At 42.2% G+C, this 21,335-nt stretch overlaps 1 protein-coding gene across 1 annotated transcript in view; it reads left to right on the top strand.

Annotated features, from left to right (window-relative positions):
* Window positions 1–21,335, top strand: part of ALK (ALK receptor tyrosine kinase) — a 714,184-nt gene that overhangs the window by 515,414 nt on the left and 177,435 nt on the right. The window contains exon 6 of the mRNA XM_060116934.1: window positions 12,497–12,624. Within this exon, the coding sequence (XP_059972917.1) occupies window positions 12,497–12,624 (128 nt within the window). The remainder of the gene's footprint in view (window positions 1–12,496; window positions 12,625–21,335) is intronic.

Here is a 21,335-nt window from a genome sequence, read left to right as displayed (position 1 = left end):
TTGTAAAGTCATTCCTTGTAAGGTTATCAGCTGTAGTGGGTATAGGAGAGAAAAGAAACACTAACATAATAATAACAGTATTAGCTAATGCTTACTGAGTGTCAGCTAAGTACTGTACATCTCTTAACCCACATGGTCTTCACCACACCCCTATAAGGCTCTATTATTATCCTCACTTCTTAATGATGGAACTGGGCACAGAGAGGTTAGGTAGGTAGCTGGCCAGAGGTCACAGCCAGTAAGAGGCAGAATTGAGATTATAAAACTGGAAGTCTGCCTCCAAAGTTTCCACTCTTAATTAATATATTTCTCCTGAAGGAAGGAAAGAAAAAGGGAAGGGAGGGAGTGAAGGAGGAAGGAAGGAAGGAGGGAAGGAAGGAAGGAAGGAAGGAAGGAAGGAAGGAGGGAAGGAAGGAAGGAGGGAAGGAAGGAGGGAAGGAAGGAGGGAAGGAGGGAAGGAAGGAAGGAGGGAAGGAAGGAAGGAGGGAGGGAAGGAAGGAGGGAAGGAAGGAAGGAGGGAAGGAAGGAAGGAAGGAGGAAAGGAAGGAAGGAGGGAAGGAAGGAAGGAAGGAGGAAAGGAAGGAAGGAAGGAAGAAAGGAGGGAGGAAAGGAAGGAAGGAAGGAGGGAAGGAAGAAAGGAGGGAAGGAAGGAAAGAAGGAAGGAAGGAGGGAGGGAAGGAAGGAAGGAGGGAAAGAAGGAAGGGAGGAGGGAGGGAGGGAGGAGGTAAAATTAGAAGACGCTAAAGAGGGGCCAGGAAAAAGAGCCCAGAACCATTCCGTTTTTTTCTTTGCTCAAAAGCATGACAGAAGAATTAGGGGAAACACAGTTTGGGAACATTTTCTTGGCCCCCACTTCAGGAAAGCTGGGCCACCTTCTGGATGCCTGTCACCCATATAGTATCTCTGATAGAAATCAAAACTGCTTTCCAGCTGCCAGTGCTAAGGTCGCAGTAGAGTCCACTGTGGCCCCAGGGAGCCCAACCTTGTCTCAGCACCTCTCTGCTCCCACAGCTCCCCTCCAGCAGAGCCAGAGGCCACCCTCAGCCTCAGGGCAACTCTTTTCCACCACAGGCTCGTGGGAACCACATCCTGAATCAACCTGAAACCTAGTTTCCATCCAGATCCAGTCCTCTCCAGGACACATGCATCTAACTTCTGGGAAATTTTGAAGGACAAGGAATAACAAAGCCAGGGCTACTTGGGTAAAAGACCCCACACCACATGCCAAGTGTTATTATTATTGCAGAAAATTAACTAGCAACAAAGGACTCTACAGTAAAATTTACATTGATCTGGCATTTTTTACTCCTGCTCTCCCCCATAAAAATGCTTTAAAAGCAGGCTGATTTAATGGAAACAATAAAAAGTAGTGCTGAATGGTTTATATTTGCTGCAGAATTACTACAAGGTCTATTTTTAAAAACCTTGAAAGTTATGTGTGTTTTTTTCCTTTAGGATACGATTAGGGAGCGAAGTGCAATTAACTTTTTTTTTTAAATTGATCTAGACAAGCTCCCACAGGCTCAGTTCCTTATTTCTAATGAATCTTCACACCCACGTCCAGCCTCTTGTCAAGAGAGAGTCTTAGCAAAGGGACATGTGGAGTAATGTCAGCTATGAGGCCTGAGTCTTGACAGTGTTATGCTTGGTAATAATAATAATCATATGACTGAGCTCCATGTGAAAAAGACGTTGCTGGCTGTCTAATTTGTGTGGTTTCCATCATCCTCAACTTAACCCATGAGCTTGGCTATCTCAGCGTGGGGTTAGTCGCCACCTGAATGACTTGTCCATTGTAGCCACTACAGACGTGAGAGTGACCACATCTTTTAGCTTCAGATCCGCAACCGTGTTCACCAGGGCCAGAAGTTGAAACAAAGGCTCAGGAGGACATGGTTTCTAACCTCAAGAAGCTTAAAAGAGACAGTTTAAGGGGGTGTTCATAGGGACTATGGAGTCACATGATGCTGGGTTTAAAATTCAACAGGAAGAACAGAGCATACAGTAGGTCATCAATGTTAACTGTTGCTGTTGATCACATTATTAGTGCTGTTATTATTATCACTGGAATTGTTGCTCTTGTTAATATTCATATTGCTAAAGATGGCAGTGTGGGAATATGTGGAGTTAGCGTCTCCCCACAACTAGGGCACTTGCGGCCGCTGGTCAGGAACCCTGACACCCAAGGAGATGGGAGGAACCTCAGAGTGAACCAGTAGGATGTAGGGGGACTGAGGGGGGAGGAGAAGTGGAGGCCAGACAGGATCTGCGCCCCTGAGGCCGGAGAGATCAGGAGAGGCAGGCGGGAGGGACTCTCCAGGAAGAGCGGGAGAGGAGCGGAGGGCGATCGCCTGGCCCACTGGGGCCCTGGGATCCTGCTGAGCTCCCAGGCCAGTACCCTGCCCTACAAACCCCCCTCCAGGCCACGTGGGTCTTTGCGGGCATAGGAAGGAGGCCGAGGGGAGAACAGGAGAGGCAGGCAGGAAGGGCCCTCCCAGACCCCAGATCTGAGGAGCAGGAGAGAAGAGGAGGGCATTTGCCCCACCCACTCAAGCCCAGGAAGCCTGCTGGGATCCCAGGTCAGGTCCCCTGCCCTCTGAGACGAGGGTTGGGGGGCACACATGGGCCCCTTCTGTTCCTTGAGCCTAAGCTCCACCCCCCACAGCTCCCAGGGCCTTTTCCAGCCCTGTGGGTCCTGAGCATTGACCCCACCCACTGCCCAAACCTCACCCTTGCTTAGGCCCCGCCCTCCACAGCCAAGGCATTCCCCCTCACTTTTTTTTTTCCCTCCTCCTCTTTTTTACTATTGTGGTACTAATGTACCTTCTGGCTGTTGATTCATCTATATTTTTATTTTTACATTCTTTCTAACATATCTGTAATTTTCCTAGTCTAATTTTATTTTTTACTTTGTTATTGTTCTTTTTTTTTTTTTTTTGCCACGCCATGTGGCTTGCGGGATCTTGGTTCACGAGCCCAGGGTCAGGCAGAAGCTCCTGTGGTGGAAGCTCCGAGTCTGAACCACTGGACTAACAGAGAATCTCAGACCCGAGGGAATATTCATTAGAGTGAGGTCTCACAGAGGTCCTCATCTCAGCACCAAGACCCAGCTCTCTCTACCCAATAGCCTACAAACTCCAGTGTTGGAAGCCTTAGGCCAAACAACCAGTAAAACAGGAACAAAATCCCACTCATTTAAAAAAAAAAAAAGAAAGAAAGAAATGAGATGTCAAAAAACTATGTCACAGATGAAGGAGCAAGGTAAAAACCTACAAGACCAAATAAATGAAGAGGAAATAGGCAATCTACCTGAAAAAGAATTCAGAGTAATGATAGTAAACATGATCCAGAATCTCAGAAATAGAATGGAAGCACAGATTGAGAAAATACAAGAAATGTTTAACAAAGATCTAGAAGAACTAAAGAACAAACAAACAGAGATGAACAGCACAATAACTGAAATGAAAAATACACTAGAAGGAATCAACAGCAGACTAACTGAGGCAGAAGAACGAATAAGTGAGCTGTAAGACAAAATGGTGGAAATAACTGCCGAGGAGCAGAATAAAGCAAAAAGAATGAAAAGAATTGAAGACAATCTCAGAGACCTCTGGGACAACACTAAATGCACCAACATTCAAATTATAAGGATCCCAGAAGAAGAAGAAAAAAAGAAAGAGTCTGAGAAAATATTTGAAGAGTTTATAGTCAAAAAATTCCCTAACATGGGAAAGGAAATAGTCACCGAAGTCCAGGAAACGCAGAGAGTCCCATACAGGATCAAACGTAGGAAAAACACACCAAGACACATTAATCAAACTAACAAAAATTAAATTCAAAGAAAAAATATTAAAAGCAGCAAGGGAAAAACAAAAAGTAACATACAAAGGAATCCCCATAAGGTTATCAGCTGATTTTTCAGCAGAAAGGCTGCAGGCCAGAAGGGAGTGGCAGGATATACTTAAAGTGATGAAAGAGAAAAACCTACAACCAAGATTACTCTACCCAGCAAGGACCTCATTCAGATTTGGTGGAGAAGTCAAAAGCTTTTCAAACAAGCAAAAGCTAAGAGAATTCAGCACCACCAAATCAGCTTTACAACAAATGCTAAAGAAACTTCTCAGGGCAGGAAATACAAGAAAAGAAAAACACCCACAAAAACAAACCCAAAACAATTAAGAAAATGGTAATAGGAACATACATATCGATAATAACCTTGAATGTAAATGGATGAAATGCCACAACCAAAAGACAGACTGGCTGAATGGATACAAGAGAATGGACTTGAGGATATGGGGAGGGGGAAGGGTAAGCTGTGACAAAGCGAGAGAGTGGCATGGACATATATACACTACCAAAAGTAAAATAGATAGCTAGTGGGAAGCAGCCACATAGCACAGGGAGATCAGCTCGGTGCTTTGTGACCACCTAGAGGGGTGGGATAGGGAGGGTGGGAGGGAGGGAGACGCAAGAGGGAAGAGATATGGGAACCTATGTATATGTATAACTGATTCACTTTGTTATAAAGCAGAAACTAACACACTGTTGTAAAGCAATTATACTCCAATAAAGATGTAAAAAAAAAAAAAAAAACAAGACCCATATATATGCTGTCTACAAGAGACCCACTTCAGACTAGGGACACATACAGACTGAAAGTGAAGGGATGGAAAAAGATATTCCATACAAATGGAAATCAAAAGAAAGCGGAAGTAGCAATAGTCATATCAGATAAAATAGACTAAAATAAAGACTGTTACAAGAGATAAGGAGGGACACTACATAATGATCAAAGGATCATCCAAGAAGAAGATATAACAATTATAAATGTTTACGCACCCAACATGGAGCACCTCAATACATAAAGCAAATGCTGACAACCATGAAAGGAGAAATCGACAGTAACACAATAATAGTAGGGGACTTTAACATCCCACTTACACCAATGGACAGATCATCTAAACAGAAAATAAATGAGGAAGCACAAGCTTTAAATGACACAATAGACCAGATAGATCTAACTGATATTTATAGAACATTCCACCCAAAAGTGGCAGAATACACTTTCTTCTCAAGTGCACATGGAACATTCTCCAGGATAGATCACATCTTGGATCATGAATCAAGCCTCAGAAAATTTAAGTAAATTGAAATCGTATCAAGCATATTTTCTGACCACAAAGCTATGAGATTGGAAATCAATTACAGGAAAAAAACCGTAAAAAACACAAATACATGGAGGCTAAACAGTGCGCTACTAAATAACCAAGAGATCACTGAAGAAATCAAAGAAATAATTTAAAAATACCTAGAAACAAATGACAATGAAAACACAATGACCCAAAACCTATGGGATGCAGCAAAAGCAGTTCTAGGAGGGAAATTTATAGCGATTCAATCTCACCTCAGGAAACAAGAAAAATCTCAAATAAACAATCTAACCCTACATTTAAAACACCTAGAGAGGGGTTCCCTGGCGGCACAGTGGTTGAGAGTCCGCCTGCCAATGTAGGGGACACGGGTTCGTACCTCAATCCAGGAAGATCCCACATGCCGCAGAGTGGCTAGGCCCATGAGCCATGGCCACTGAGCCTGCACATCCGGAGCCTGTGCTCCACAACAGGAGAGGCCACAACAGTGAGAGGCATGCACACCACGATGAAGAGTGGCCGCCGCTCACCACAACTAGAGAAAGCCCTCGCACAGAAACGAAGACCCAACACACCCCCAAATAAATAAATAAATAAATAAATAAATTTATTTATTTAAAAGACTACAGTGAGGTATCATCTCACGCTGTTCAGAATGGCCATTATCAAAAAAGCTAGAAACAGTAAATGCTGGAAAGGGTGTGGTGAAAAGAGAACCCCCCTACAGTGTTGGTGGGAATGTAAATTGATACAACCACTATGGAAAATAGTATGGAGGTTCCTTAAAAAACTAAAAATAGAACTACCATATGACCCAGAAATCCCACTACTGGTCATATACCCTGAGAAAACCATAATTCATCAAGAGACATGTTACCACAATGTTCATTGCAGCACTATTTACAATAGCCAGGACATGGAACCAACCTAAATGTCCATCGACAGATGAATGTATAAAGAAGATGTGGCACATAGATACAATGGAATATTACTCAGCCATAAAAAGAAACGAAATTGAGTTATTTGTAGTGAGGCGGATGCACCCAGAGCCTGTCATACAGAGTGAAGTAAGTCAGAAAGAGGAAAACAAATACTGTATGTTAACATATGTATATTGAATCTTAAAAAAAAATGGTACTGATGAACTTAGTTGCAGGGCAGGAATAAAGGCGTAGACATAGAGAATGGACTTGATGACATGGGGTGGGAGGGCGAAGCTGAGGTGAAGTGAGAGTAGCATCAACATATATACACTACCGAATGTAAAATAGTTGGCTGGTGGGAAGCAGCAGCGTAGCATAGGGAGATTGGCTAGGTGCTTTGCAATGACCAGAGGGGTGGGTTAGGGAGGATGGGAGGGAAATATGGGGAAATGTGTATGCATATGACTGATTCGCTTTGTTGTGCAACGGAAACTAACATGGTATTTTGAAGCAATTATACTCCAATAAAGATCTATTTAAAAAATATTCATATTGCTGGGTTCAAGGCTGACCTGTGTTGTAGAGAATGATCACGCATGAGGTGGGACCTCTCCTAGTTGAGCACTCAGGTCCCCTCCATGTCTCAATTACTATAACTCTCTGATTCCTTATTTGGGTTCTAAGTCCTTGGACAGGAGCTAGTTTGATGGTTTCCCATGGCCCTGCCCCTTTGAAGATGGAGCCTGTGGGCAAATGGGGAGTCAAGAGCTATACAATGAATCAATCCCAAAACTTTCTTCAACCCCCGCAAACTCCCCAGTCCCTAGGTTCCTCCTAACAGGGAAGGCATCATTATCACTTGAATGGATGACAGCGAACAATAATGAATTGACTTGAACTTTCAGATTAACTCAACTCCACTGCCATAAAATTTTGGCCCAGAACGTCAGAATCTTGTCTGATTTAACAGAAATCTGTTCATGCATTTGTTCTCTTGTTCAACAAATATTTGTCGAGTGTCTACAACTTATCAGGCACTGGAGACACAATGATGAATGATCCATCACCCTGGCTTTAAGCAGGTGGAGTTGGGGGGGCGGGGAGTCGGGGAGCATGGCAAGACACAGAGGACCTCCTTCCTATAAAACTGAAAAACATTGACTCCCACCAGACAGGACCACCCTGTTTTCTGAATACACAGTCTTTATGGGCTCTGCTCATGTGCTCATACCAGCCCCTCTTCCTGCATTGCCCTTTTCCCAAACACCTGCCCCTTCCTCATAACCCGTCCTCAAGTTACACCTCTCCTGATCACTGGACGTGAGACATCATTTTGCCCTCTATGATTCAATAGTATGTAGTGCTTATTCCACTCACTCAGCTCCTCTATACTGCCATTCACTCTAAAATTCGGTACATACTTTTACTCTTTCTCACTAGTCTGTAAGCTCCTTGAGTACACAGCTAAATCCTAAACTCTAAGGATCCCCAGAGCATTTAATACGTTATCTAGTGTGCAATGATGCACCAGTAAATACCTGAGAAGTGGAATTCAGTTCAACAAATTCAAACCAAGATCTAGACACAAGGCTTCTTTTCACATGCTACAGAAAGATGCAAAAATAAATAAGAGGATTTTACTCCAAAGTGAGATGGGGGCCTTTAGAGAGTTCTGGGCAGAAGGTTGATCTGCTGTCATAGTCCAATGCTAATATATTTTGTTGTAGGAGTGTTTCAACATAATTTCTTTTAACTAAAAATTTTTCCTGATTTAAACAAAAGGTGGCTGCTATTCATAAATTGCTCTTGCCTTTCTTACCTTCTTTTACTTACATTCCTCTCCCACTTGAATCTTGTAAATGAATTGAGATGCAGATAATTTCATGGACCAGTGCCCTTCCAAGAAAAAAACTCTGGTCTTCTGTAAGAAGAGCTCCTGCTTATTGAGGCCCCAATAAGGGTATTCCTTTGTGTATATCCTTATCACAAATCCACACAGCAATCCAGCAAGCTAATCATTATGACTTCCACCTTAAAAATAAGGAAACAGGAGATCAGAGAAATTACATCATTTGCCTAAGGTCACTTAGTAGACGGTGGAGCTGAGAACTGAATGTAGGCGTCCTGATACTGTAGCAGCTAAAACCATCTCAGAAAGGCATTTCATTGACTGGCATGTGTGTTTGAGGGCTCACTTTTGTAAGCCAGCCCTACGTCAACATCATGCCTATTGGAATATCACATAGCAGGGAAGTAATACACATTCCTCTGTTTTGTCAACTGACATCCATGGCCCTCAAGTGCTGTCAAAAAGTGACCCTGCATTCTGGACTTACAATAACTTGGTGCCTTCGTCCTTTTGAGACACGCTGCCAACCCTTCAATCTCATCAGCAGCTTGCCTCATATCAGAAGTGCCAGTTTCCTTTAAACGTGTAGAGACTAACCTGGTATGGAGCAGTGGGAACCTTAGAGAGATTCTTTTTGTTTTCACGTCAGATCTTCTTATGATTTTTTGTTTTGTTTTGTGTGTGCATTTTCTGACAATGTATTTCACTGTCTGACCTGTCTATCCTCAAAACCCAGACTGGTGATTTCCTCTAGCAATGCTATGTCAACATATCCTTCTTTATCTCTGTGATTCTAGTGATATGAAATGTGACTGAATATACAGACTGATCCATCGGTCGCATTGTCTCCTGTTCTTGCAGTTGTGGAGAAATAATATATTTGATTTTAATCTTAGGTCTGTAGGTAACCAATGTGTGACCCTGAGCAGCTCTCACCATTTCTCTGAGGGGGTGGAACTGAGTCTCTTTGGAGAAATAAGTCTGTGGTTCTTTGCCTAATCATTCTTCTTCCACCTTCTATAGAATATTATTGGTCCACTGAAGCTTTCAGGGTTTTGGTAAAGTGTTTTGTCACTAGAATTCAGGCAATTTGCTAGAAAAGTATAGGCATAAGATCAGTATGACACCTTGGAGAACTTTTAATTCAACAGCTGCATTTTGCTAATAAAGAAACTATAACCCAAGGAGGTCCCATACTTACCTTACCCCATGCAAATCCAGGACCAGAATCTGGGACTCAGCTCCCAACTTGGTGGCCTTTGAATATATTACTTCCAGCCTCCAGATCAGAAATGGACCTTGATATTCACAGACCAATCCTCCTGCCTTTTTCAGTGGACGCTGATTTATTCATTATGATGTAACCACTCAGCAAAAACGTGTAGTCAGTTTTTTTCTCAGCAAACTCACACAAAGTTGGAGCCACTTTCTCTGGTTGAGAATACAATTTGATCAGAAAACATCCCAACTTTCAGGCATTCAGAGTAAACTACCTTGTTCAAAGTCATCAGGCAAATGGTGGACAGAGCCAGAACTGGAAGTGGAGAGCTCCAGAGAGACAACTGGAAGATAATGGATGGTGACAGGCCATCCATACTGTGCTTTTGGCTTCCCAAAGCCCAGATGGCCTCCCCTCACTGTCATATTGATTGACTGAAGCACCAATGCTGAGATGGCCACAAATCCCCAGCACATGGATACAGCTGCGCTTTTGTCTCTAGGAGGCTCTAGGTTAGAACATAACCTTCCCCTTTGCAAGCAGAAGTAGAGTTGCCACCAGCCAAAGAGGAAAACAGGACCCTACCCTAATGAGCACGTTTCATGACCACTGGGATGTCAACAAAGAAAATGGAGGCAGAGAGAAAAGAGAGCTTGGGTTTTTTTCACAGGGCTTTGCTGTCTCTTACATAAATCTGAGCCTAGGTCTAAGCTTGCCCTTTTTCAGTCCCAACTTCCCTGGTTATAAAATCATGTTTGGCAACTACTCTGAAAGTTATTAAAGTTGCAGCAGGAAACTATGGGAAGCCAGAGAATTTCAGACAAAAGTTATTGCATCGGGAACTCAGAAACTAATCCCTAAAACAATTGACACATTTTTCCAGAGGGCTAGTGCCAATACAGAAATGGAAATCATTGTCAAGGGCCACTGTGTACCTGGAATTAAAATCCATCATTCCTCAGAGCAGAGAGCTGCGATTTTGGAAGAATATGAATAGTCATGCCTTTTATCACCATATTTCCTCGAAAATAAGAGTCCTTTATTTTTCAAAAGAGCAAGAAAAATTCTGCTCTCTTTGTTTTTTTGCCTTAAGGACCCCTCATTTCCATTTTCTTTTCAAAATTCTTTTCTTTGACAGTCACACATTTAAACAGAAGGCCTCCTTTTCCTTATTCAATTGCACTGGTTTTATTTTGGATAGAAATCCTGTTGGGTACAGTCACCGAGAACAAACTACAACAGTAATAATCCCTTCTACAGCATCTATTGTGGGGAAACTTAATACACTTTTTTTTAACACCTTTACTGGAGTATAATTGCTTTACAATGGTGTGTTAGTTTCTGCTGTATAACAAAGTGAATCAGCTCCACATTTAACACACTTTTATTAAGTGGCTGAGGCACTGGCTCCAGTGATCTGAATTAACTACAGAAGAGCACAGAAAGGGAACAGAAATGCCTTCTGCCTTCAGCACAGGGCACTGCATGCCCAGCAACATGGCAGGGACCGGAGACAAAAGACTCCCATCCAGGAGCACCCACCTGAAAGACCATAGATTGCCTTAGGCGACGCCTTCATTACCAAAAGTTAGCAGATGGAAAAGATTTAATGGGATCTTGGGAATTCCCTTGCTGTCCAGTGGTTAGGACTCTGTGCTTTCACTGCCGAGGGCCCAGTTCAATCCCCGGTGGGGGAACTAAGATCCCGCAAGCTGTGCAGTGCGACCAAAAAAAAAAGATTTGATGGGATCCAGTATTAACAAGCAAATAAGCAAATGGAGAAATGGGCCTTCTGATTTACTGTTGGAGGACTGACAATATCCTCAGAGTTTTAAATGTACGTACACTTTGACCCAGGTTCTAAGAATTTGTCCTAAGTTAGTATTTACATAAGCACACAGGGTTAGCCTCAGCATGAGAGGAAAAATCAGGAAAAATGCACAAATCATTAAAAATGCAATCATTGAACTGATCATGTAATTTATGTTTATTGTCTTGTGACATACTATTGAGTGGCAAAGTGCAGTCACAGCAAGCTTATGTGTGTATGACCTTATCTGTGTAAAACTGTAGCTAAAAGGCTGTTCACAGAGGTGTTCACCATGGTAGTCTCTGGATGAGCTTCTGGGTGACTTTTACTTTCCTTGACCAACTTTTCTGGATTTTTAATATTTTTTTATACTTGGGGTTTGGGAGGGTGCTTAAAATTTTTTCAGACAGAAAGCTAGTCTTTCCCTAAGTTCCTTAGTACTTGTACTGCCATACCTAAGCCCAACCTAGTGGTAAGACACTATGAAACATTGTGATGGGTCCATGGGTGTATCCAAATGTCAAAATTCATCAAATTGTACACTTTTGCACATGTGATTTATTTATTGTACATCAATTACACCTCAATAAAATTGTTTTTCTTTAAAAGGAAAGAAAATACAAAATAGTCCAGGTAATTTCCATTCTCCACACAAAATGGACAAAATAACTATATACATAAAAAAAAACCCTGAATCAATTTTGGAAAGTAAATTTGATGTTCCAATCAGGGAGAGGAGGCTACTCCAAGAGGTTAATAGCCTGAGTGAGGTTCATTTAGCTTATTCTCCATTCTCCAGCAGCGTCAGTGTCCTTGATTATAGATAGATGCAGTGCTCAGTGTTTGACCAGCTTCCGTCTTCTTCTGTTTGAACCTTTTTTGCAGAGTCCACGTCAATCTTAGGTAACTTTTGCCCCAAAACACTTGCTTCAGTGCACTTTAATTTTCCTTTAGTAAATAAATAGCACTTGCTAGCTTCCCTTAAGTAGCTATATAGCAAACCTGAGGGTTCTGAGACTTTGGGATCCGATAAAATTACAAAACCCAAGCATTCTTTCCAGAGATAATTATGAATACACTGATAAATGCTTTGAAGACAGTTCCTTCACTCTGCTGGCAGATTTTCTCAGGCATATATATTCTTTTCCTGTAAGACTAGCTACTGAAGTAGTCCAAAGGTCTGTAGTTGCCTAAAAAGTATGACAAAAGGAACACCAGTGGCTAGAGTGGGTTTAAGAATTGGGTCTCTGAGTTAGCTGGACAAGAAAGAAACAAATGTGTGTGTGTTGCCGTCAGAGTCACCATCCTCAGAGTTTTAAATGTACATACGCTTTGACCCAGGTTCTAAGAATTTGTCCTAAGGCAGTATTTACGTAAGCACACAGGGTTAGCCTCCCCACAATCAGAAAGAGGAAAAAGGGTTCCACCTCTTGGTGCAGCATGAAGAATGTGGGCCAGTGCAGGGGTAGGACCTCTCTGCAGGTTAGGTCTGCTTCTCATCACTGTTTTTTTATGCTTTTCCCTTCTGCTTTCCAATGCAACCAGTTGGACTGTGCTGCAGGGAAGAATTGGGCGCCCAGAGAACCCGTTCCGAGTGGCCCTGGAATACATCTCGAGTGGAAACCGAAGCTTGTCTGCAGTGGACTTCTTTGCCCTGAAAAACTGCAGCGAAGGTATCTGAATCTGGCTTTCCCCTCCACTCCTTGGTAGCTTGTTGTCTTAAGTGGGTCAATAACCTGCCGCCATGATTAGCTGGGAATGTGCACACTTATATAGAAATGTCTACAGTGCTTTGGGTCTGATTCTGAGTATTGCCAAGTGCTGCATAGCTCAGCTGATCAATTTTCAAAGTTTGAGTATAGTATTATATCTGCTTAACTTAAAACTTTATCAAATAGAATATAGTCTTTGTTAGATAACACATTAGCTTAACTCCCCTGGCTGTCAAATGCTTTCAGCTATGGTTTTGTTTTGTTTTGTGGAAATTTTCAAAATGTTTACAAATGAATAGAATAGTGCAGTGAACCGCCATGTACCCTCAACCCAGTTTCAACAATTATCAACATTCTGCCATTTTTGTTTCACCTATATCACCACCCCACTAACTTGATAATGATTAGTATTTTACTTTTTTTCCTGAGGTAAAATTTACAACTCTGTATTTTTAGTGATTTGATTTAAGTTGTCATTAAGGGACAATGTGGGAAATGGTTATATGTGAATTTTTTTGCTTATTTTGTAAAAATCATTAGGGCATGGTCTACTGTGTCATTGAATTTCTTTTGTAGGCATAAGCCCTACATTGTGAGTTTATTTCAAGATTTATTACCAAGAGAGGGCATCTCTCTTCTGAGGAATAATTTGTTGATTTTTTTTCTTTTTGCCTTTGTTGCCAGGAAACTCTGAACTAAATGCAGTACTTAATCACAATAATTATATCTGTGTAGTTTTTTGTTGAGCTTATTTCCCCCTTCCTCTACTGAGTTTTTGATCTTCTGTTCTTAGTTTCAAGATTATATTTTATATGTGTCTTTCATTAGACATTGCCTCAAGTCTGATTGGTATGCAGGATAAGATAGACCATCAATACATATATGAGGTCGATATTTCCTTGATTCTTCAGAAGACCTAGGGTCATAATTATAAACATCCTTTATTATTTCCCACATGTAGAGGGTATACAAGATGGGCTTGAATTATACAAATCTTCAGGAAAAAAGTTGCTTTCATTGTCACTGTTCTCGTGCTGTGCCTGCCTCTTCCCAGTGGCTCACTGGGAAGGGAGCTCTCACCTGTGCCGTGGAACCTGTGGTCTGGAGCCCCAAGAATGAAGTGTTGACAGGAAGGAAGCCTGTGGCACTCCCAGACCTAACCTCTCCATTTAGACTGTTCATGAGCAACCATGAAGGCACATAACACACAGCCATCTGTTACAGGTAGAGGCCCCGTTTTGAATCTGGAGCTGGTATACAAAACGGACTCCCTTAGGTAGGGAGCCCACTGACCACCCAGTTCCTTACGTTGCTGTAGCTCTTCATTCATTGCTGGCCTTACAAGAACTTTGAAAAAGCGTATTTGTTTCTTTTTTTCTTTAATCAAAACTGGTTTATGTGTGGGAAAAAGAGAAGTCACCATAACATGATAGATTGAACTTCAGTTCAAGTTGAAAAGTTGCTTAGCCTGTGATGTGAGGCACTGTACCAGAAACATGTGGTTTGAGAGGAAGCCAGGAGCTTGAACAAATGTTTCCACACTCACAAGCTTAGGGATTTGTGAACCTCTCTGGACATCACCAGTCCTCACAGATGTCAAGGGTCTGCCTACGTGCTGTCCAAAAGAGGCCATGTGTTGAAATGGAGCCGGTTAACAAGAATGTGTCAAGGAGAAGGCATTAGTTCCCACCACCCAGTACAAATAGTCCTGCAAAAATTCTTTGTACCTTTGAAGGATTTCAGCCAGTTGTGCACAATTTTCATCTCTTAGTACTTCCTTTCAGCTACAAAAGTTTCCCTCTGTAGCTTACGTTGCATTTGCAGCGACCTGTTGTTGCACAGTTTAAAAGACGTGTTTCTTTTCTGCTTCTCTACCCTTATGAAGCCAAGAGAGATGACCTCTCTAACTTTCTCTAATGATCCAGAAAGTGTTTCTTCTGGCAGGACACTCTCTTAAGGAGGGAGAAAAGGAGTCTTCGTCTGATTCTCTAGGGGAAGTGGACTGGCCAGGAAACCTAGGGAGGTTCTCATGGCCCAGCTACCTTCCTTCAGAGGCTCCAAGTCCAAGGACAGATGGTTTCCATAGGGAAGCAGGTGTCCTTTACGCTCCTTCTCAGGCTTAGAATCCTGTGACCACCAAGGGGTGTGAAGGGATCACTGTGGATCTGTGTAAGGCAGAGAAGAACAAAGTGATCCCAGTGTGTCCTGAGAACTTCTAACTCTTCCTCCTGTTATGGAACAAATTCAGGTGCATATCAGTTGGTGTGGACAAGTTGCAAACATAAGAAGCACCCTAAAGCTACCCTCATATATTTAAAGGGAAAGAGTTGTTTTGGAGGCATACTCAAGGCCTATTTGATGTAGACAAATGTCTGTGTTTTCTGAGGTCATTGCTTTAGTTAGGTCATGAAGAGGAGGAGCTAAGAGGAGAGAAGTAATATCTTTGAGGGGGTGATGCTGATGACATGCTAGCCAGGTTGTTAATAGGCTTGCAGGTTGTCTGGTCTACTTTCTGTAGAACTCTACAACCCTTCCTTGTCCCACATGAAAAGAGGTGCCATTTTAATTAAACAGGAGAAAGGGGAAGTCGGACAATTTTCCTCGCATGGGAGATGATACCTATCTGTGGGTGTCATCAGGGCAGAGGTCGTGCCTCTTTCCTCTCTGAATCCTGACACCTATCACAGTATGTAACAGTTAATAGCCGCTCAGTTAATAAGCAATAAAAGCTCACATCTATGGAGCACTTACCATGTGCACAGGCAAAGTGCTGACCCCTTTACATGTGTTAGTTATCTCCTGCGAGCTTTACAATAATACTAAAAAAAATAGGTACTATTATCCTCATTTTACGTATGGGGAAACTGAAGTTCACAGAAGTTTCTAAAGTTGCCATAGTCATTCAGTTAGGGAAAAGTAGAGCGAAACTCAAGCCCAAGTCAATTGGATCACCAAGCCAGTATTTCTGTCCATGACATTCTGCTGCCTTAATGGAATGTGTAAAGGCTGGAGTTTTATGTTTTACTGGAAACCTTAAAATTGTCCTTGACTCTTCCTCTTATCCCTACATCCAGATGGTCAAGTCTTGAGCTCTAGGCTTGTGGCTGCCTCACATTCTATCTGTTGCTATCTAGATGCTACTGTTACTGCTTCTCAAGTTTATCCTTCTGACTTCATTTCCTCAGCCATGTGCCTGATCCAGGCCTTCACATATGCATACTGGGACCTTGGCGATAGCCAGCTGATCTCCCTGATACCATTATCCATCCTTCGCACATTACCAGGAACATCTCCCCCAAATTCCTTTTTCTTGTGGCACTTTCATGAGAATTTCAGTAACTTCTTATTGTCTACCACATCAGAAATATGAGGGCTAGAATGGACCACCTCACTCATTTCCTGGGGCCAGGAAAATGATGGTCTGGGGATCACCCAGGCAGTTGATGGTAGAGCTGGACCATCTTGACTCTGACCTTGGTATTTTCACCACTGCTCAGTCTTGCCTGGAAAGCCCCAGTGTCTCTGCCAGATTTCCAAGGTTCTTACCATCTGGCCCCCCTGTATCTGTTCAACATTATGCCCTCTGTTCTCTACACCTCCTGTCCTCTAGTCAGACTGGTGTTCTGTACACTATGCCAGGAGTGGCCTACTTGGTCCCAGGCCTTTCATTTTGAACACTGGTTGATCATTTATGATCTAGCTTGGAGCCCAAACCCTCCAGAACATCATTCTCAGCTAAAGAAATTCTTCTCGGAAGACTTTTCTCTTTGCATCTAAATTTAGTAGCTGTTTTATAATTATTTCTCAACTAGTCATTTTAGGACCCTAACTTGAGGTTCAGAACCTTGTCTTCTATTTCTTTTATTTCTCCAGGGGGCAGTTAACACCCTGCTAAATACATAAGAAACACAATGTAGATACTTGTTGACTGATTGGCTAATCAATCAGTTGATAAATGCTACTCCTGCTTTTATAGCTTTGGGCTACTACTCCCAAAAGAAAGTAGCAGTGAGTGGAAATTACTTGGGAGAGGTTTTCCCCATCTTGAAAGAGCAGTGTGTATATTCAGCACTGAAGGGGGTGGATCTCAGCTCCTAGAGACACCCATGCCCTGGCTCCCAGGGAACCCTTAACCCTTTCACAACGACCTTTCTTCAGCAGACAACTCAGAGCAATAGGATTGTGAAGGACACTCATCGGGACCCCTCACGTTCAGAGAAAGCTACAGAAAGACATATGTCAGAATGGCAGGACTAGCATACTGAAAAGGATTTGAAAACTATCAGTGTGCCTCTGACCAGCTCATAAAAATACATATTACAAACACCCATCTAGTACCTTCTATGTGCCAGGTCCTGTTCTAAGCACATTGCTTATATTAACTCATTAAATCCTTATTGCTGTGAGGTATACATTATTATTATCATCACTCCCATTATATGGATGGGGAGATCGAGGCACAGAGACCTAAGTAATTTACCCAAAGTCTCACAGCTTTGGCTCCAACTGGCTCCAGCATCCATACTCTTATCTACCACACATTGCTGCTACCTGTAGAAGGTCCCTGCTGGAAAGGACCTCAGAAAGCATCTAATCTGCCTCCCTCACCATGTGGAAATTGAATGCACAAACACCCAAAGATTTACCTTGAACTTTGACACACTAAATTACTGATTAGCCCAATGTGCTTCCTACCTCTATCTCATGGTTGTCAAGTTCTCACTTTTTCTAAGAAACCAATTCAGAATTTCCCTCTCCCTGCCCAGATTGGTCAAAGGCAGTTTAGGAGGACCAACCCCCCTGATCAACAGTGGGCAAATCAAGGAAGTAAACATGGCTGCAGTGTAAGCTTAAACATATTTTATTGCAGATCACCATAGTTCCACTTCTCTCTAATGAACCTGCAAGAATCTCACAGCTGAGATTTCCCAGGTCAGAGCCACATTCAGCTCACTAACAGATTTCTCAACAAGAAGTGCTCTTGATCCCTTACCCTATCAAGACATCTTGATACACATTACCTCTTCTGATCCATTCAGAGAGGGTGTCAGAATCTTCACATTACCCATGGTGGGGGGCAGGGTGGGTATTTCGCTAACTTCTGTAGTTCAGGAAAGGGAAGAAATCCAAGGTGTCAAATGCAGTCCAACCACCATGGATACCTTAAAACACGTGTCCCAGAAGAGTTGGAGATGCACAGATATCTTAACCTCTCTGGACCTAAAATGAGCACATTTGAACTAGATCCACAGTCCTTAAACACTTTTTAGAGGCTGAACTCTTAATTCAAATAAAGTCTTGTATAGAAGTCCAGTTTATAAAATTACACAAGCAGAGCTGCCCTTGAGGAAGTGAGTGTGGGAAACCCACCCCTTCCACAGCCCTTGACACACCCTCCAAATGGGTTTTCATGAAATACAGTTTGAGAACCCCTGGACAGTCTGATTTTCAGCTCTCGTATTAACTCCAGCTTTTTGATGCTATCATATTTTACTTATTTAAAATGTGATAGACAAAAGTAGTTACATTAACCATACCTTCTTTAAATGATTAAGACTAAGCCCAAAGCTATTGTACTTTGAATATGGGCCATTTCCACAAGACAAATTTTTGTCACTGTGGGTCCTGGCTTTGAGATGCTAGGTATGGAGCTGGTATGAATGTTTCCAGTAAAACATGTGTGGCACCTCCTGGCCTTGTCTCCTCTCTCTCTTCCTACTTCACTAAAGACAGAGACAGGCAGTGGAGGATGTCCTCCTTAGACCAAGAGTGGACAAGAGGAAATGAGAGAAGCTAAACAAACAGATTCTAATCTTTGGCCAGCCATGTGGAACCAATTAGCCTCTAGAGTAAGCTCCAAAATCCAGCTGGGTAAAATGAAGGATTACCTCATGGGCTCCTGACAGCTTGGCCCAAACTGGGCATTTTCGGTTCCAAAAGCAAGCAGTGCCCTGCAGAATCCTCAGTCTGTGCTTGTAAAATGAAGATTACTATGGCACACTGTCTTGGGGCTGCTAGCAGAAAACTCTCTATGTAGCAGACTCATCCATCCATCTATCCATCCATGCATTCACTCATTCATTCGACAGATACTTACTGAGCAGTACTAAACTAAACACAATATGTATATAGTGACACTCATACAAACTTGTTTCTGTCTTAGGACTGAGCTTTGGTGTGGTGGCTTTAAGATCTCCATTCTACTCGGCACAAACACTGCTTTCCAAAAGACCTCCCTGGCTTATATTTAGTGTGCACCAGGGGTATTGAATATGTACTCCATTTGTAGAGATGTCTTCCTCCAAACTAGTTGCAATGCGCCTTTCTCAGAAAGACCACAGAACAAGCACTGAACCAGCAATCAGGGGATTTAAGTCCCCTTTCCACCTCTTATTTGCCATAGACTAGCCAACTCTGTGGATCAGAAGGGACATTAAAGGTGTCCCCCAGAATTGGCACACTGATCGTTATTTAGTTTAAAATAAGAATAACAATATGTCAATGGCTGTCCTGAAATTGACCTTAATCATGAGGGTCAAAAGAGAAGATGGCTGTGGAGGTGTGTTTGTAGATATTGCCCTGAGCTACCTGACTTCTCTGCCCTCACCTGGCCTGAGGCCTTTAAAAATGAAGCTGCTCCCTTTCTGCTGCTCGGTTTCTCATGGAGAAACTACTATTCACAGAAATAAATTGGCTCTTCTGACGCCTCCTGCAAACGTTTCATGATAATGATAACCAAATGCCAAGTGGGCGATGGGAGCTGCAGCATTGCCAACCTGACGCTGGCACCCAGGTGGCCACCACCTGGGTTGGTCTCTTTAAGGGACTGAATCAACTGTGCAGTGGTGGGAGCTATTGCTTGGAAGTGAAAGCCTGGTGTGGCTTAGTTCTCACTTAGTTCTCACTGTGTCTTCCAGGTGGAGGGTGAACCCCGTTTACCAAACACTCCCCTTCTTAATTCCCAATTTCTAAAACTTCTTGCCCATAATTTATCTGTGGACTATACTGTTTAAAATGATGATTTCATCTAGCCACTGAGATCTACTCACATTTCCCCAAATGCCTCCCCACTTCAAGCTTTCGCTCCAGCTCTGCCCCCCTCCCCCATTCCCAATATCTGCCTGTCCCAGTCCTACATGTCTTTTAAAATCTCAGCTCAAATACTGTCTTCTCCAAGAAGTCTCAGCCCAGAAATGTGTTTCCATATATTTCTGTTTTAGAACAGTCTACTTCCTTCCAGAGTTATTTATGTCTTACTCAATAGATGGATGCTAGTTTCTATTTTCAAAAAGACTGTGTCTATTTTTTTTAATCTCCTATATCCCAGTTAGCAACTAACAGTGTTTTTCCCATGGTAAGCAGTGAATAAAGCTTTTGCTGTTACAATGTAGGAGAGAGACTACAGGCTTTGGAAACAGACAGAATGAGTGTAGAATTCCAGCTCCATCACTTACCACCCTTTTGAGCTCAGAAGAGGTTTTTTGTGTGTTTGTTTGTTTGTTTTTATCTATGAGTTTGGGTTTTCTCATAAGTAAATGGGGCTAATAATATATAATTATGGGTTTTCTGGGAAATTAAAACTGATATTGTGTGAAGAGCCCCTAGGACAGTGCTTGGCACAGTAAATACCATCTTCCTCTCTCTCCCATGTCCCCTGACTGAGCTAAATGTCCTCATTCTGGAACCAGGGCTGAATAATTCTGCACGACTAGCCCAGGGTATGTTATATATTTGCAGGGTCACACCCACATTTCACTTTATTTTTTGTTGTTTTTTCTTTAATATATTACCTTTTTAATAATATATTTTATTTAATTGTTAGTTTATAGAGTTTAATTTTCAATAGTAATTGTTTATCAGCTAGCTCATAAAATTTCTGAAAATTTAATAATCAGCCCTTGCCAATGAGTACGAGCTGGCTGTAACCCACCACTGCACTCTTTCCCTCCCAGACTGCTTTTTCTAAACCCCAGACATTATATCATCTTATTCATAAACATTTCAGCATACACCTCTAAAAGATAAAGATACTTTAAGAAAAAAAAGAAAGAACCATAATATCATTATCACACGTAACAATTTTAATAATAATTCCTTAATATTCCCTAATAGTTCTCTAATTGGCATGTAAATTGAACCTACCTTTCACTCTCACTCTGGGCCTTGTCTGAACCGTTGGGCCGAAGGAGAGGTTATCCCATGTCCAACAAAGACCCTGACAGCCCAGATCTACATTCTGATTTTGAAGGAAGCTGCTTCTGTATGCTTTTATCTCTAATAGAGTCATTTTTTCCTTTGTGACTCAGTGCACAGAATCCACTGTGTCCCCAAAGGAGAAAGACCGTTTAATCCTGTGGAGATGATTGGAGACAAGGGAAGAGCCTAAAAGTCCTTTGACCTGCTTATCACACTGTCTCCTCAAGCAGACTAAACATGGGGTCTAAAACAACCAGGCCCCCAGCTTGAGGAACCAGAAAAGAACTTTGTCCGCCCCTCCTTTCCCTACTGATGCATAGCTGCTGTTGGCAGACTTCTGTACTCTAGAATGGCTTATTCATAATCACTAATAAAACCAATTAGAAATGCCCCACGAAGTGCTTAGGAACAATAATGACTGCTTGGGTGACTATTTTAAATATTCGACCATTGGAAATCACCTGGAAATGGGGGCA

Source organism: Mesoplodon densirostris, chromosome 14, assembly GCF_025265405.1.
Source record: "Mesoplodon densirostris isolate mMesDen1 chromosome 14, mMesDen1 primary haplotype, whole genome shotgun sequence".
Lineage (NCBI taxonomy): Eukaryota > Metazoa > Chordata > Mammalia > Artiodactyla > Ziphiidae > Mesoplodon > Mesoplodon densirostris.
This window is presented reverse-complemented; position numbering and strand designations above follow the sequence as displayed.